The 15,464-nt window shown below is 58.0% G+C and overlaps 1 protein-coding gene across 1 annotated transcript in view; it reads left to right on the forward strand.

Moving 5' to 3' along the window:
* The first annotated feature begins 723 nt into the window (after positions 1 to 723).
* LOC102446180 (uncharacterized) overlaps positions 724 to 15,464 on the forward strand; it is a 40,751-nt gene continuing 26,010 nt past the window's right edge. The window contains exons 1-6 of the mRNA XM_075908237.1: positions 724 to 5,974; positions 7,907 to 8,068; positions 8,746 to 9,144; positions 9,274 to 9,594; positions 13,987 to 14,034; positions 14,620 to 14,883. Of these exons, the coding sequence (XP_075764352.1) occupies positions 5,614 to 5,974; positions 7,907 to 8,068; positions 8,746 to 9,144; positions 9,274 to 9,594; positions 13,987 to 14,034; positions 14,620 to 14,883 (1,555 nt within the window). The 5' untranslated portion in view covers positions 724 to 5,613. The remainder of the gene's footprint in view (positions 5,975 to 7,906; positions 8,069 to 8,745; positions 9,145 to 9,273; positions 9,595 to 13,986; positions 14,035 to 14,619; positions 14,884 to 15,464) is intronic.

Consider the following 15,464-nt stretch of genomic DNA (forward strand, 5'->3'; position numbering starts at 1 on the left):
CCTCGGCTTCTCCCCCACGGCTCTGCCAGGGCCCCTCCAGCCCGAGCCGGCTCAGACCTGGTTTGTCGGGTGAGGAGTCATAGAGGGCAGGGGCCCCCCAGCTCTCCTCTCTGAGCCCCCTGCCTGCTATGGGCAGCTGTGGGAAGTGGAACTGCCAGGGGTGCCCCTCCCCAGGGGTCGGCTTGGGAGGGGCAGTCACTGCAGGGGGGCAGATACAGAGACCCCGGGGGGGCACATACTGTGAACTTATCCCGCGGCTGGGCTCACCCCACGGATGTGGGTCAGTGCGAAGGGGGCGGGCGGGACACAGACCCGGCAGGGGGAGCAGCTCCCCTGCGTCTGGCCCATTGGCCTGTGACTCTCCCGGCCGCGGCGTCTGTCCCGAGAGCCCGTCTCGCTCTGCTCCGCTGCACTTTGAACCTGGGCCCCTCGCGGCGAAGGGACCAGCCCGTCTCCCTCTGTCCGGCCGCCTCGCAAGGGTCTGCAGCCCCTGGCCCAGCTCCTCTTTCCCCCACTGGCCACGCCGCCACGTCCTGGCCCCTCGCCTCCAGATCCCTTCCAGTCACCTCCGTCCTTCCTGGCCCTCACGGACCCGCCCTGCCCCTGGCCTGCAGCTCTGGTGTGGTCACACCGAGCCCGGGGCTCTGCACTTGTCCTTCTTAAACCTCTTCAGATTCCCCCAGGCCAAATCCCCCCATTTCCCTACGTCCCTCTGGGCCCTGGCCCTGCCCCCAGCCTCGCTCCCTCTCCCCCAGCTCAGTGTCATCGGTGACGTTGCAGAGAGTGAAATCCATCACAGAAGGCAGCCAGGTCGGCCAGGCAGGACTTGCCCTGGGGGAATCCATGTTGACGGTTCCTGATCACTTTCCCCTCTTCCAAGGGCTTCCAAACGTGTCCCCTGAGGTTCCCCTCCAGGATTTTCCGGGGACTGAGGTGAGGCTGACCGGGCTGTAGTTCCCTGGATTTAAAGACGGGCCCTGCATTTGCCTTGTTCCAATTGTCCAGACCTCCCCGATCGCCGCGAGTTTTCAAAGATATTGGCCAAAGGCTCCGCAGTGACATCAGCCAACAACCTCAGCACCGCGGATCCCTCAGCTCTGGCCCCAGGGATTTGTGTCTGGCCAGCCCCGAACCTCTTCTTTCTCCAGCAAGGGCTGCCGCCCTCATCCCCACACCGTGCTGCCCAGTGCAGCAGTCCGGGCCTGAGCTGAGCAAGATGCATCCTGAGGGCCGGCTGTGGCCCCCCAAATCCTGTGATCTGGCTGTAGCCCAGGGCCGGCTGTGGCCCCCCTAATCCTGTGATCCGGCTTTAGCCCGGGGCCGGCTGTGGCCCACCTAACACTGTGATCTGCACCCAACACTGTGGGCTGCATCTGGCTGTTTTTCCAGGCGGTGGCTCGGGCAGCCGGATCCTGTTTAAATGGCTCGTGGCTGCAGGTCGTGGGGCTCCATTGGCAGGCGCTGGGGCCACGAGCCCTTTGCTGTTTCCAGTTCACAGCCCCGAGGCCAGACAATTGTGATGGGAGGCCAGAACCCCACCCTGCCCCGTCTGCCCCGGCCTCACCCCTTACAGGAGCAGGGGTGGGGTGGAGCTGGCCTGTGATCACAAAATTCACTAAGAGGCCCCCCTGGTAAACGGTTGCCCACAGCTGGTCTGGGATCCGACTCTGAGCAGGTTCACTTGGGATTGGTCCTGCTTTGGGGGCTGGACTCGACGCCACCTGGGTCTCTGCCAGCCCTGGGTCTTGTATTCAAGGACGGAGGCAAAAAGGCCTCGAGTCCTTCAGCTTTTCTCACCTCATCTCTCACTAGGTCACCTCCCTCATGCAGTAAGGGCCCCACCCCCGCCCTGACCCCCCTCCTAGTGCTCCCAGGCCTGTAGAAACCCTTCTTGTTCCCGTCACATCCCTGGCCAGGGCAATTCCAATTGCGCTTTGGCCTCCCTGCCTGCTCCCCTGCCTGCCCCAGCAAGAGATTCCTCCTCCTCCCTGGTCGCCTGGCCACCTCTCCCCTGCTTGGGAGCTTCCCTTGCGTGTTTGAGCTCGCCGAGGATTCCCTGCCAAGCCAGGCCGGTCGCCTGCCTGTGACGGACCAGGCACCGCTCCGGGCGAATTGCTCAAACCAAGGGCTCTTTACAGCCCCAGACCGGAGACCTTCCCAAACAGGCCACAAAGCAGCCACACTGAGCAAAACCCCTCAGATACCCCAGCCCTCCCTGTGCCACAATCAGCCCCAGGCCTAACACACAGGTGAGGGGTTACAGAACCCAATCTCCTACCCCGAACGGGTCTCTCCAGTCCCAAAGGACCAGTCACAAATCCCCGGTCAATTTACACTTTGGATCTTACCACAGGATCATGCTGGGCCGATCCTTTAGAATCTACAATCTAAAGGTTTATTACTAAAAGAAAGAAAAGCAGGAGAGTGAAGTTGTTAAGGAGAATACATCACATGCATCAAATCACCCAGTTCTCGATGCAGGCTCTCAGCAGAGATGTTATAAACTGCTATCTTAAAAGTCTCTGGGGTACATCCTATGTCAGGACGGGTCCACGGTTCTTCCCGGCTCTCTGTCCCTCGCAAGGCTGCATCTGGGATCAGGAGCAGAATTGCAGACAAAATGGAGTTCGCCACATGGCATTTATATACCTCTCCTGGCATCTTCCGGGCCAGAGCAGGTCACATGGCCCTGTGACTTGTCCCTGTGTCCCATGTCAGCCATCATCAGATACTGGCTGGTTTGCAGGTATCCAGATTTCCAGGTGTGTATCGGCCTCTCTGAGAGCCTTGTCCCTGGAGCCTGGCTAATTAGCACAGTCACTGGCTGAACGTTCTTTGTCCATTGCTCTGCCTCAAACATAGGATCTTCCAGCATGAGCACAGTGTACATGTTTATAACTCCACATACAGATGTCATACAAGTACATAAATAGCCTATTCAGAATCAGTACAACACAAGCTTTCATTTGACACCTCACATGGCCCCCTTTGTACATACTTTTGGGCAAACAGCCCCCCCATGGGTGCAGCGATGATCTTTAAAATCCAATAACGTGACACCCCCAACACAACATTGATGCCAGAAGTGATGCCAGTAACATCACTGAGGGCGTCACAGGCCTCCCCATGTTTTGGCTCAGTGTCAGTACAGGTCCTAATCCAATATTAGAAACAAGAGCACAGAACTGGACAAGTGTATGACACCCAGGCTTGCCTACAACAGGCTTCCTCCTTGCAAGGTCTGTCAGAGTGACAACCATGTCCTTGCACCGTTCTGTAAACCCAAGGTAAAACTTGGTAAGAACCACAGCCAATCGGATCTGCTTTTGTAGCATGATCCCCATGCGTGTCAGGTGATCTTGCTGAGAGCTAAAGAAAATAGTAAATGTATCCAGGCCAGCTCTGGCAACGGTCTGAAAGCCAATTAACATCGTGTTAATGTCAGTATTCCCACCTCTCATAGTATAGGCATCTTGGCCCTTAGCCATGAAAACAAAATGGTGGCATGCCTCAGTTTCCTTTTCCACACAGTACCTTATGGCCAGAATCAGTACATTATGGCCGGAAGTTCCAAGACCAGTTACAGGCATTAACCATGAAATATCACCATCACAAAGTCCTCTACCAAAGTCTTTCATTTGGTACATGTCTTGACAGGGTTAATGGCTTTCCAAAACAGAACGCACATGATACATTTTTACAATCTTTGGTAACCAGGGCACATTGGTTACAAATGTTAACATCAGTAACAAGAACAGCTCCATAGCAAGTGCATATTGACAAGACTTTCTGTCATCATGCCGTATCTTTGGCTCCACACCCTTGTAGGTTTGGCCCTTCGGAGTTAAATTGCAATTTTCCTTTGCCAAAGCAAGTTCTGCCCCATCCCTTGTCCTGTGGGTTCAAATCCTGAACTCCCTATCCCAGAGACAAAGGGCTGGCTGGGTGTGTCTTCCCTGTTTACAATGGCCATGGAATCCTCCCTCTCCCCCCAATCCCTGGGGTAACAACAATACGCAGTAGACTCACAAACCTCTTCTCTGTTCACTTCCAACCTCTGCTTCCACATGGAATCAGATGTTAAGTTCCCTGATCGAATACAAGTGTCCACAGTGTCTAGAGACGGGAGTTTACCTGCCATCTCCTGCTTCCTAGAGAGAGTAACCACACGGCTGTTCTGCTCCACACACTTAGCTACACAGACCTTCCCCTGAATCTGACACACGCTCCCCACTCTCATCATCGACCTGGACACAATCCTGTCCCCCACACACCGACTTCCCAGCAAGCTGGTCACACACAGTCACTTGGGTACCAGACTGCTCCAATTCTCTGACTTTTGCTGCCTCATCTGAAACAATCCTCAGTCCCTTTGAAGCCTCTCGAAACCATCCACCCTGGATCTCTCTAAATCCAAGCCAGTGGAGTCACTGCTCATAGACAAGTTCTGTCTATCAGGCACTGAAACAGGTGTCCCACAAAATAAACTGCTGCCTTTTACAGGCACGATATTGGATTTTAAAGATCATTGCTGCACCCATGGGGGGGTGCCCCAAAGTGTGTACAAGGGGGCCATGTGAGGTGTCAAATGAAAGCTTGTGTTGCACCGATTCTGTATGTGCTATTCATGTACTTGTGTGATATCTGTATGTGGAGGTATGAATATGGACTCTGTACTCATGCTGGAAGATTCTCAGAGACCGAGCAATGGGCAAAGAATGTTCAGCCAGTGACTGTGCTAATTAGCCAGGCTCCAGGGACAAGGCTCTCAGAGAGGCCGATACACACCTGGAAATCTGGATACCTGCAAACCAGCCAGTATCTGATGACGGCTGACATGGGACACAGGGACAGGTCACTGGGCCATGTGACCTGCTCTGGCCCGGAAGATGCCAGGAGAGGTATATAAATGCCATGTGGCGACCTCCATTTTGTCTGCAATTCTGCTCCTGATCCCGGATGCCGCCTTGCAAGGGACAGAGAGCTTGGAAGAACCGTGGACACGTCCTGACATAGGATGTGCACCAGGGACTTTTAAGTTAGCAGTTTGTAACATCTTTGCTAAGAGCCTGTATCGAGAACTGGGTGATTCGATGCATGTGATGTATTCTCCTTAACAACCTCACTCTCCTGCTTTTCTTTCTTTTAGTAATAAATGTTTAGATTTTAGATTCTAAAGGATCGGCCCAGCGTGAGCTTGTGGGTAAGATTCAAAGTGTAAATTGACTGGGAATTTGTGGCTGGTGCTTTGGGACTGGAAAGACCCATTTGGGGTAGGTGGGATTGGGTTCCATAACCCCTCACCTGTGTGTTAGGCCTGGGGTTGACTGTGGCATAAAGAGGGCTGGGGTCTCTGAGGGGTTTTGCTTGGTGTGACCAGTTTATGGCCTGTTTGGGAAGGTCTCCAGTCTGGGGCTGTAAAGAGCCCTTATTTTGAGCAATTCGCCCTGAGCAGACGCCCTCAGCGGTGCCCAGATCCGGCCCAGCCCGTTTCAGTGGCGTAGTCGGCAGGATCCACAGATCTCGGTCAATTAAGCTCTGGATCAGGACCCCACACTGTTCTAAATTTGATTTGTGAGTGTTGAGAGTTTGGTTGGTTAAAGAGCCGCTGCAATGAGTCTGCAACAGTTTGAGAGTCTGGACAAAAAGGCTCTAAAAGTTTTGTGTTTGGAGAGAGACACTGAGGTTAGAGAGAAAGCTTCTAAGCCAGAGCTGAGATCTTTGTTAGTGGCCAGAGATGCTGCAGAAGAAATGGGAGTGCAGGATCCAGTGAGGAGATTGCAACTTAAATATAAGCAAGAAGTGGAGGAATTTTGTCTGCTACCTGAGCAGAGAAAGCAGAAGCTAGAATCTGAACTTACAGAGAAGATAGCAGAAGCCGAGGAGAGATCTGCCAGACTTGAACTTCAGCTCAAGAAAATAAAAGAACTCAAGAGACTGTATTCTCCTGGGATTTCAGTATGTAACCGCGTGGGTATGTGGGGTGATTACGACATGGCAGATGTGTTTAACCAGGCTGATGTTGTAACACAGCTCCAAGGCATGTGTAGAGTTTGTGAAGGGGTGAGTGTGACTGGGCAGTTGTCTAGGGGCTAGTCAGTGCTACTGTGACCAGGTGAAAAGTTTCTCTCTTTGCCTCAGGCAGATGGCCGTGTGTGCGCAGGGGAGCAGTGGGCCTGGGAGGGAGGGTTCTGAGGGCCTGTCTGATGCCTCAGAGGTGAGGCTGGAATCAGAAGCAGGACAGGGGGACCCCAGGGGTCAGGACAATGCTTCTCGGGAGCAGGTTGCCCAGGGGCACCCTCCTCCTCGGGTCCCCCCCACCACCCCAGCCACCTCTGCGCTCCATCCCCCAGAGATCCCAGATTGTGTCAGCTGCCACAGGTCAGCCACTCCCAGCCCTGCCTCCAACCTCCCGGGTGCTTTACCTGGTCATAGCAGCTCTGTCAGGCCCATTTCTCGAGCTCAGCCATTTGCCTTCTTCCGTGGGGCTGGGTCAGAGCCAGGCCGGAGCCCAGGGATATGATGAGCCCCCCAGACCAGCAACCAAGGTTCCCTCTAAGCTTTTTCATCCATGTGCAGGATAAATTTTGTCATATGCACCAAGGCATGTGCAGACGTGCACCCCATTAGAAAAACCTGCTCCTGGCTCTGGACACCGTGGGTGGCATTTGAATCTCTCCTGGGCACCCACACAAGCACTCAGCTCACAGGGGACACTGCCATGACACTGTGGGGGGAGGTCTGGCTGGTTTGGCAGGCCCAGGCTGGCTGCCAGCGTCACCCCCTTTCCCCCAGGCATCATCAGACATTGCTCCAGGAGCGTCCCCAGAAGCGAGGCCAGGCTGCAATCCCTGGGGCTTTCCTATTCCCTGGTTAGAGCCGGGTGCTGCCCCAGCTCTTCTTTGGACAGCTGGGACGCTCCGCCCTGACCCCCCAGTGCGCCTGGAAATATTATTGCCAGGGGCTGCTAGGGTTGCCAGGTGTCTGGCAGACAGCCCGGTATTCACCCAGACAGTCTGGTATTTTCGGCTCCCATCCGGTAAAAAAATTCAGAGAATACCGGACACCTAAAATGTGGGGTGATTTCTGAATTTTCCCCTGCCAGGAGGCAAAGATGCTGGGCACCTGGCAACCGTATGCACTCAGTGCCCGGCCTCCCCAGGCCCGATGAGACTCCCTCTGGCTCCCAACACTCCGAAGCCAGCCCCCATGCTTACCTGGTTCCCCAAGGCTGCCAGTACAAAATGGCTGCCGGCCAAAAGACCTAGGGGAAGCAAAGCTTTCCCTGGATCTTAGTGCTCAACCGCTCCCCTGTTCCTATCCCTGCACTTAAACGGGACATGCTGTTTTAACGCTGTTTTATTTTAATATTTTTTTTTGCTCAACAACTTCGGTCTCAACCCCCCCTTTTTTTATCCCTTCAACAGAATTTTTTCCTGGTGGTTTTGGGAGGGGGGGGTCGGTATTTTTCTTTCAACCATCTGGGAACCCTAGGGGCTGCAGAGCTTCCTCCCCCGATTGCGCCAGCGCCTGAGCGGCCCAGCGCCGGCCCTGCTGCTTTGCATTCATTCAAATAGGTCTCTGACGGGCCCTTCCCTTAGCCCAGCCTGCTCCCATGGAGGATCGGGGTAGTGGGAGTAGAGCAGGGCCCGGGCACCCCCTCCGGCTTCCCGCACCGCGGGGCCCTCAGAATGCGTGAGTCAGAGAAAGTCTTGAGATTTAGGCAACTGAAGAATTTTTTAGCCCTCGATCTCTGGGGACCGTTGGGGGATTTGGGGGGTCATCGCGCTACCAGAAGCCCCAGAGCAGCCCCCACAGAGCCTGGCAGCACTGACAGTCCTCAGGGCAGTACTGTGCCCCCAAACAGCCTCTGCTCTCACACTGACCCACCCCCGTCTGTCTGTAGGTCTGGGTCAGCCCCACACCCCAGCCATGTCCAGAGCCCTGCCCCTGCAGAAGGACACCAGGGATCAGGAGCTGTCAGCTCAGGGGATCCCCCAGAGAGCAGGGGGTGCTACCTCCCCTGTGGCCTTGCTGAGGGCCCTGATCCTCGCCCTGCTCTGGAGGGGTAAGTACACGGCCCCTACAGGGGGAGGGGAGAACCCACAGTCGGGGGGGCGGGGGAACTCAGTGAATGGCTGGAAATAGAGTGAGATTGGGTTGGGGGCCTGGGGCGGGGCTGGAAGGGGATGCAGGAGGGGAGTGAGGGGGGGCACCGGCAGGGCTGGGGGCGGGGGGCAGACCCTGTTCCCTAGGGCGGTGGTTTACTGGCACCAGCAAACCCATTCACAAACTTTTGCCGGGCTGGAAACATTTCATTTGCATATTTCATTATGCAAAATGATGAATATGCAAATATGTAAATAAACCATTACGAGTCCCCAGGGCCCGCCCTGCCCCCACAGCCCACCCACGGCTAGCTCAGCCTAGCGAGCCCCACGCCCCCTTTGATTCCCGCGTCGCCACGGCTGTTGGCAGACGCTTGTCCCGCCCCGTTTCTCAGCCAATCAGCGCCGGGGAGGGGCGGGGTCTCCGGCCGCGGAAAAGCGCTTCCCCGGGCGGCGGGAGGAGACCCCGCCCCTCTCCGGCGCTGATTGGCTGAGAGGCGGGGCGGGACACGCCTCTATCACACTGCCACGGGGGGAGGGGTGTGCTATAGCCCCGCCCCCAGAACTGCCGCGGCCGGGCAGTGCCCGCGAGGACCCGCCGCTCTAGGGCCCCGCTTCGCGCTCTCCGCCCCTGCAGGGTCCCTGTCCCAGGCGTCCGGATTCGAGCTGACGGCGCCGCGGTCGGTGTCGGTGCAGGAGGGTCTGTGCGCGCTGGTCCCCTGCAGCTTCACCTACCGAGACAACTTCGCTGGGGATCTGCGGGGCCCGCTCTACGGACACTGGTTCAGGGCTGGTGCAAATGTGTACTCTGACCCGCCCGTGGCCAGCAGTGACCCCAGCCAGTCGGTGTCATCGGACACTCGGGGCCGGTTCCGGCTGGCGGGGGATCCAGCGCGGGGCGACTGCTCCCTGCAAATCAGCGACGCCCGAGGGGCGGACAGAGGGAGCTATTTCTTTAGAATGGAGAAAGGGACGTTGAAATACAGCTACACCAACAGCGATTACACCAGCACTGAGCTCAGCATCTCCGTGCCAGGTAATCGCAGCGCACGCACCGCCCTGCACCCCCTGCTATTTACCCTCCCCCTGCCCGGGGGCACGTCGGGGCCGGTGTCCCCAGGGGAGCAGACCTCACGACCCCCGGTCATTCTCTCCCCTGTCGCAGGCCTGACGGCGCAGCCAGAGATCCGGACCTCGCCGGCGGGGGGGCGGCCAGAGAAGCTGCTGGCCGGGGAGCCGGTGAACGTGACCTGCACGGCCCCCGGGCGCTGCGCTGGGACCCCGCCCCGCGTCACCTGGACGGGGCCGTTCAGCGACACGGCCAGGGACGTCTCCGCCCGGCTGGAGAACGGCTCCTGGGCCCACGGCTCCGCGCTCAGCTTCACGCCCGGCCCGGGGGACGATGGCAAAGAGCTCGGCTGCACCGTCACCTACAGCCCAGAACGGGGCCCGTCCACCCGCACAACCCTCCAGCTCCGCATTGTCTGTGAGCGACCCCGGCCCTTCCCGGTCCCCAGCCCTGCGCGGGCCCCTCCACCGATCCTCCCACCCACCTCTGCACCCAGCCCCTTCACTGATCCCCACCCCTACCCAGGTACCCAGCCCTGAGCCTCTGCCACAGGACTTGGACAGCAGCTTGGATGAACCCTGCCAGGCCTGGCCAGCGGGTACCAGCATCAGGCTGCTCTGGGTGTTGCTTTTGGCTGCCCTTGTGGTGCAGACGTGTCCCTGCTGCATAACACATGGGCCTGGCCGGTGGAGCCTGGGACAAGAGAAGAGGGCCTGTGAGAAAGGGACCAAGGCGGGAGGCCATGGAGCTAGGAGGGGGTGTCTGGTGTCCCTGGTGGGGGCTGCCGTTCAGCTGGAGCTGGCAGTAAGGGAGGGGTTAGAGTAGAGGATTCAGGACATGTCTGGGCAGCAGGTTGCTGGTTTGGTCACTTGCGCTGAGTTTCCCATTGTTCTGGTTCCTGGTGTTACCCTAACCCAGCCCTGGGTCACGTCAGGCGCCTCGGGCCGGGCGCAGGTGGGTCTGTTGCTGCTCTTTGCCGCCCATGGGGCTGTGCATGTGCAGAACGGTCCCTGCTTGGCCGAGTTCGCAGCCAGGGGCCCGGGGAGCGTGAGCAGGGACTAGTCCCACTACTGACTGGAACTTTTTTAGATCCTCCACTGCCCTGGTGAAATGGACCAGGGAAAGGCTGAGAGTCCCCACTCCCACGGCCTGTACCCGGAGGCCTCCCTGCCCTCAAGGGCTCCCCTGCTGCTCCCCTGTGTGGCAGAGCCCCGGGAACCCCAACAAGGCTGGGCCTGGGGCTCCTGGGGCTCGTCACCAACCTTGGTGTGTCACCGGGGCAGGGCCGGGTGTTCCCACTGCGGGGCAGGGATGTTCCACTGGACAGTCAAGACCAGTGGTCCCCAACACGGTGCCCGCGGGCGCCATGGCACCCGCGGGGGCATTTCAATGCGCCCGCCAGGTGCTCGGGGCTGGCCTGGCCCCGGGCACATGGCGCATGGGCGCTTGCGGGGGGAGCGCCGGGCGCGCGGCACTCGGCGGGAGGCGGCGGGGGGAGCGCCGGCCCTGGGCGCGCGGCGGGGGGCGCGCCGGTCCCGGGCGCGCGGCACTCGGCGGGGGGGGGCGGGGAAGGAGCGCCGGCCTCGGGCGCGCGGGACTCGGCGGGAGGGAGGGGGTGGCGGGGAGCGCCGGCCCCGGGCGCGCGGCCCTTAGAGGGGGCCCTGCCCCCGGGCACGCAGCTATGGGGGGACCCCGCCCCCGAGCGCGCGGTAGGTGGGGCCCCGCCCCGGGCGCTTGGATGGGGGGGCGCCCCCGGTCCCCGCCCCCTGGCGCCCGGCGGGCAAACGGCCACGCCCCCTGGCGCCCGACAACCTAAAAAGGTTGGGGACCACTGGTCAAGACCAAAGCAGACAGTGAAGAACTTCAAAAAGATCTCACTGAACTGAGTGATTGGGCAACAAAATGGCAAATGAAGTTTAATGTGGATAAGTGTAAAGTAATGCACATTGGAAAAAATAACCCCAACTATACGATGGGGGCTAATTTAGATACAACTAATCAGGAAAGAGATCTTGGCGGTATCGTGGCTAGTTCTCTGAAAACATCATGCAGTGTACAATGGCAGTCAAAAAAGCAAATAGGATGCTAGGAATTATTAAAAAGGGATAGAAAATAAGATGAAGAATATCTTACTGCCCCTATATACAACTATGGTACACCCACATCTTGAATTCTGTGTACAGATGTGGTCTCCTCACCTCAAAAAAGATATTTTGGCATTAGAAAAGATCTGGGGTTTGGAACGGGTCCCATATGAGGAGAGGCTAAAGAGACTGGGAATTCTCAGTTTAGAAAAGAGGAGACTGAGGGGGGATATGATAGAGGTCTATAAAATCATCAGTGGTATGGAGAGGATGAATAAAGAAAAGTGATTTACTTGTTCCCATAATATAAGAATTAGAGGACGCCCAATGAAATTAATGGGTAGCAAGTTTAAAACTAATTAAAGTTCTTCACACAGTGCACAGTCAACCTGTGGAACTCCTTGCCAGAGGAGGCTGTGAAGATTAGGACTATAACAGCATTTTAAAAAGAACTAGATAAATTCATGGAGGTCAAGTCCATAAAAGGCTACTAGCCAGGGGGTAGGAATGGTGCCTCTGGCCTCTGTTTGTCAGAGGCTGGAGAAGGATGGCAGGAGACAAACTGCTTGATCATTGTCTTCAGTCCGCCCTCTCTGGGGCACCTGGCATTGTCCACTGTCGGCAGACAGGATACTGGGCTAGATGGACCTTTGTTTTGACCCAGTCTGGCCGTTCTTATGTAACTGGGGAATCCTGGACCGGCGGAAAATTCCAGCGGTCACCTGGTTCCTCGGGGGCGGCAGCCGGCTCCCTGGCAGCCGCATGTAACTGATAATCTCATGTGTATCCAGTATCCATTTAAACAGCTCCTCTCTTACATCCGGATGCTGGGGGCGGAGAGGGGAGGGGCTCTTCATACGGACACTTCCCTGGCTCCCTGAGGGCTACACCCGGCTCAAAGCCAATGCCATGTATTCAACACTCAACTGCGTAAAAAGAGAATAAGCAAACATGGGGAAACTCGCTGGCAAGACGCCAGCCGCTCTGTGGCCTGGAGATTCAGGCTGTGTCTACACTGCAGAGTTTTTGCGCAAAAACTTGTGGAGTGTTCTCACCTCCAGCATGTTTTTGCAGAAGAAAATGTACAGTGGATCGAAAGAACAGAGGGGTTTTGTGGTGTAGGTATTCCTCTTTCTGCGAGGAAGAACTCCTTTTTGCACAAGAGCTGTACAGCCTGCGGGAAGAGACAGGGGGGCCCTGGTGGCCATTCAGTGACTGGCAACCAGAGCTTCCTTGGGAGAGAGCGGCCATGCAGTCTGGACGTTCTCTTGTGCAAAAGCGCATCGCGTTCCCAATGCACTTTTGCACTGCGGACGCTCCCTTGTGCAAGAAGCCTGTAGTGTAGACGCAGCCTCACAAGCAGCATGTCTGGGGCGTCAGGGCAGGTCACAGTCTGCTCCTGGGAGGTCCCAGGCCTCCCCCTCAGACTCTGGCTGCCTAGGCCCTTCTCCGGCCTGCTGGGACACTTGCTCTGGGCGGCAGGGCCCTTCCCTCCAGGGTCGGCAGCCCACCCCCCATTGGGGTTATGATCCCCTCCAAGTCTGGCCTGCCAGGCCTGCACTGCTGCTCCCTGCACCCAGCCCCCGCCCCAGCTCCACTCTCTGTTGCGCCGCCTCCAGATCCCGGGCTGCTTCTCTGGCCCCTCTGGCTGCAGCCCCACTGCCAGCAGAGCCCTGTGGCTGAGTCACGTCTGCCTGTCCCTGCCATGGGGCCGTGGCCCAGCTCAGCCCAGGCCCCTGCTGTCTCCTTAGCTCTGCCCCACTCAGTATGGCCCAGGCAAGCCCAGTCGCTGCGGGGACTCGGCTTTTCTCCCACCCCCCACTCCCTCATTGGCCAGCCAGACTGTGAATGAGGCTGAATCATAGAACCACAGGCTGGAGGAGACCTCAGGAGGCATCGAGTCCAGCCCCCTGCCCCAGGCAGGACCAACCCAACTCAATCAGCCCAGTCAGGGTTGTCAAGAGGAGACAAACACCTCGGCTGTGTCTAGACTGCACCCCTTTTCTGTAAAAGGGATGCAAATTAGACACAGAGCAATTGCAAATGAAGCGGGGATTTAAATCTTACCCACCTCATTTGCATAAACATGGCTGCCGCTTTTTTCCGGCTTGGGGCTTTGCCGGAAAAAAGCGCCAGTCTAGATGGGGATCTTTTGGAAAATAAAGCCTTTTCCGAAAGATCCCTGATTTTAAGAGGAATAAGGGATCTTTTGGAAAAGGCTTTATTTTCCAAAAGATCCCCGTCTTGACTGGCGCTTTTTGCCGGCAAAGCCCCGAGCCGGAAAAAAGCGGCAGCCATGTTTATGCAAATGAAGTGGGTAAGATTTAAATCCCCGCTTCATTTGCAATTGCGCTGTGTCTAATTTGCATCCCTTTTAGGGAAAAGGGGTGCAGTCTAGACACAGCCCGTTAGGCAGGGAGATTCCACCCCCTCCATAGAGAACCCAGCCCAGCGCTTCCCCACACGCCTAGGGAAACAGTTTTTCCTAATTTCCAACCTAGACCTCCCCCACTGTCACTTGAGACTGCCCTGCAGCGCCGGCCTCTCCCCATTGCTCCTAGGGGCTGCCAGTCTCCAGGCTCTGATTTCTCAACGACCTTCCCCAGCCTCATGGTGTTGGGGCTGCTCACCCCCCCCCCCCCCCGGGGATGAATGGCTCCTACTCCCTGGCAGCCCCCCCCCCAGGCTGCTGAGCCCCCTGACCTCTGTCTGGTTTGTGTTGCAGACCCGCCCGGGCCCCCCAGCATCACGCTGACCAGGAACGGACGCACCGGTGAGAGGCCGCGAGTCTGGGAATCAGCCAGCGCCTGGGGCACCCTCTGCTCACAAGGCCCTTCTGCTTGGCCCATGGCCAGGCTGGCGCTGGGGTTAGGCCATGCCCACCTCCCACTGGGCACAAGGCACTCAGGCAGCCTGGGGCTGGGGGACCATCCCCCAAAGTGGGGCACGGGGTTCTGGGGTCTGGTGGGGGTGGGGCCTCAGGCAGAAGGGGCGGGGCCAGAGGCTGCTTCTCCAAGCAACTGATTCACACGTGGCCCGTGGCCAGGCCAGTCTGGGCCCACAGCAGAGACCCTGAGGACACAGCAGGGAGGGAGGTGGGACAGGCAGGGCCGGCTCCCTCTGTCTGCAGAGCCTGGGGCAGCACCAGGGGGCGCTGGTAGCAGGGTGAAGGGGTAGGGACTGATCTCTGCAACAGAGATCCCTGCCATAGAAAGGCACCCTAGAGGTGGCTGCATCCCAGTGCCAGGTGAGGTGATCCCATAAAACCAGCCCTGTGCTCTGCTCCAGAGGTGGCTGCATCTCAGCTCCTGGGCTGGGGTCTCTGGTGGGGTCAAACCCGCCTGCTCGTCTCTTCCAGAGCCGCTCACATGGGGAGCCGAGGGCGACGTCGTGTCTCTGGAGTCCTGCGAGGGCGACTCCCTGAGCCTGGACTGTGCCGCTAAGAGCAGCCCCCAGGCCACCCTGAGCTGGGCCAAGGGGAACGAGTCCCTGAGCCCTGGCCAGGGAGGGGCCGGGTGGCTGGAGCTGCCGAGTCTCAGCCCAGAGGACGCTGGGGAGTATCGGTGCCGGGCGGAGAATCCCTATGGCTCAGCCAGCCGGGCCCTGCGTGTGCTCGTGCAGTGTAAGTTGCTGGGAGCATGGGGACGCAGGGAGTGGGGAAGGAGGTGTTTGGGGGTCCTGGGCTGCAGGGATTGGGACAGGGTGGGTGTCAGTGGGTCCTGGGCTGCAGGGAGCAGGGTGGAGGGATCAGTGGGGGAGTTTCTGGGCTGCGGGGAGCGGAGCAGGTTGGTTAGTGGAGATACTGGTCTGCAGGAAGCAGGGCGGGGGCGTTGTGGGGCGCTGGGCTGCAGGGAGCTGGATGGCGTTGTCAGTGGGGATGCAGATTAAAGCACAAAGAATTTCTTCCCTGGGACTCAGCTTTAAAGTTACAGTGGATGGGGGACATGGACTTAGCACAGAGGAGTTAAACAAAACAACAAAACAATGAAAATAACCTGGTGTCTAAATAAACATTCCCCATCTACTCACGTATCCTTACTTTAAGGTCCAGGCCATTTTTATACCCAGTATTCTTGTAGGCATGGTATCCCTGCCAGTTCAATTAGTCTTTTTCGCCCCCCGCCTCCCCACCCCCCCCCCGCCTGCTTCCTGGTTTTAACTCACACCAAGACAGACAGCCAGCAGGGTCCCTTTCTGTTCAAA

The sequence above is a fragment of the Pelodiscus sinensis genome, chromosome 24, assembly GCF_049634645.1.
Source record: "Pelodiscus sinensis isolate JC-2024 chromosome 24, ASM4963464v1, whole genome shotgun sequence".
Classification (NCBI taxonomy): Eukaryota; Metazoa; Chordata; order Testudines; family Trionychidae; genus Pelodiscus; species Pelodiscus sinensis.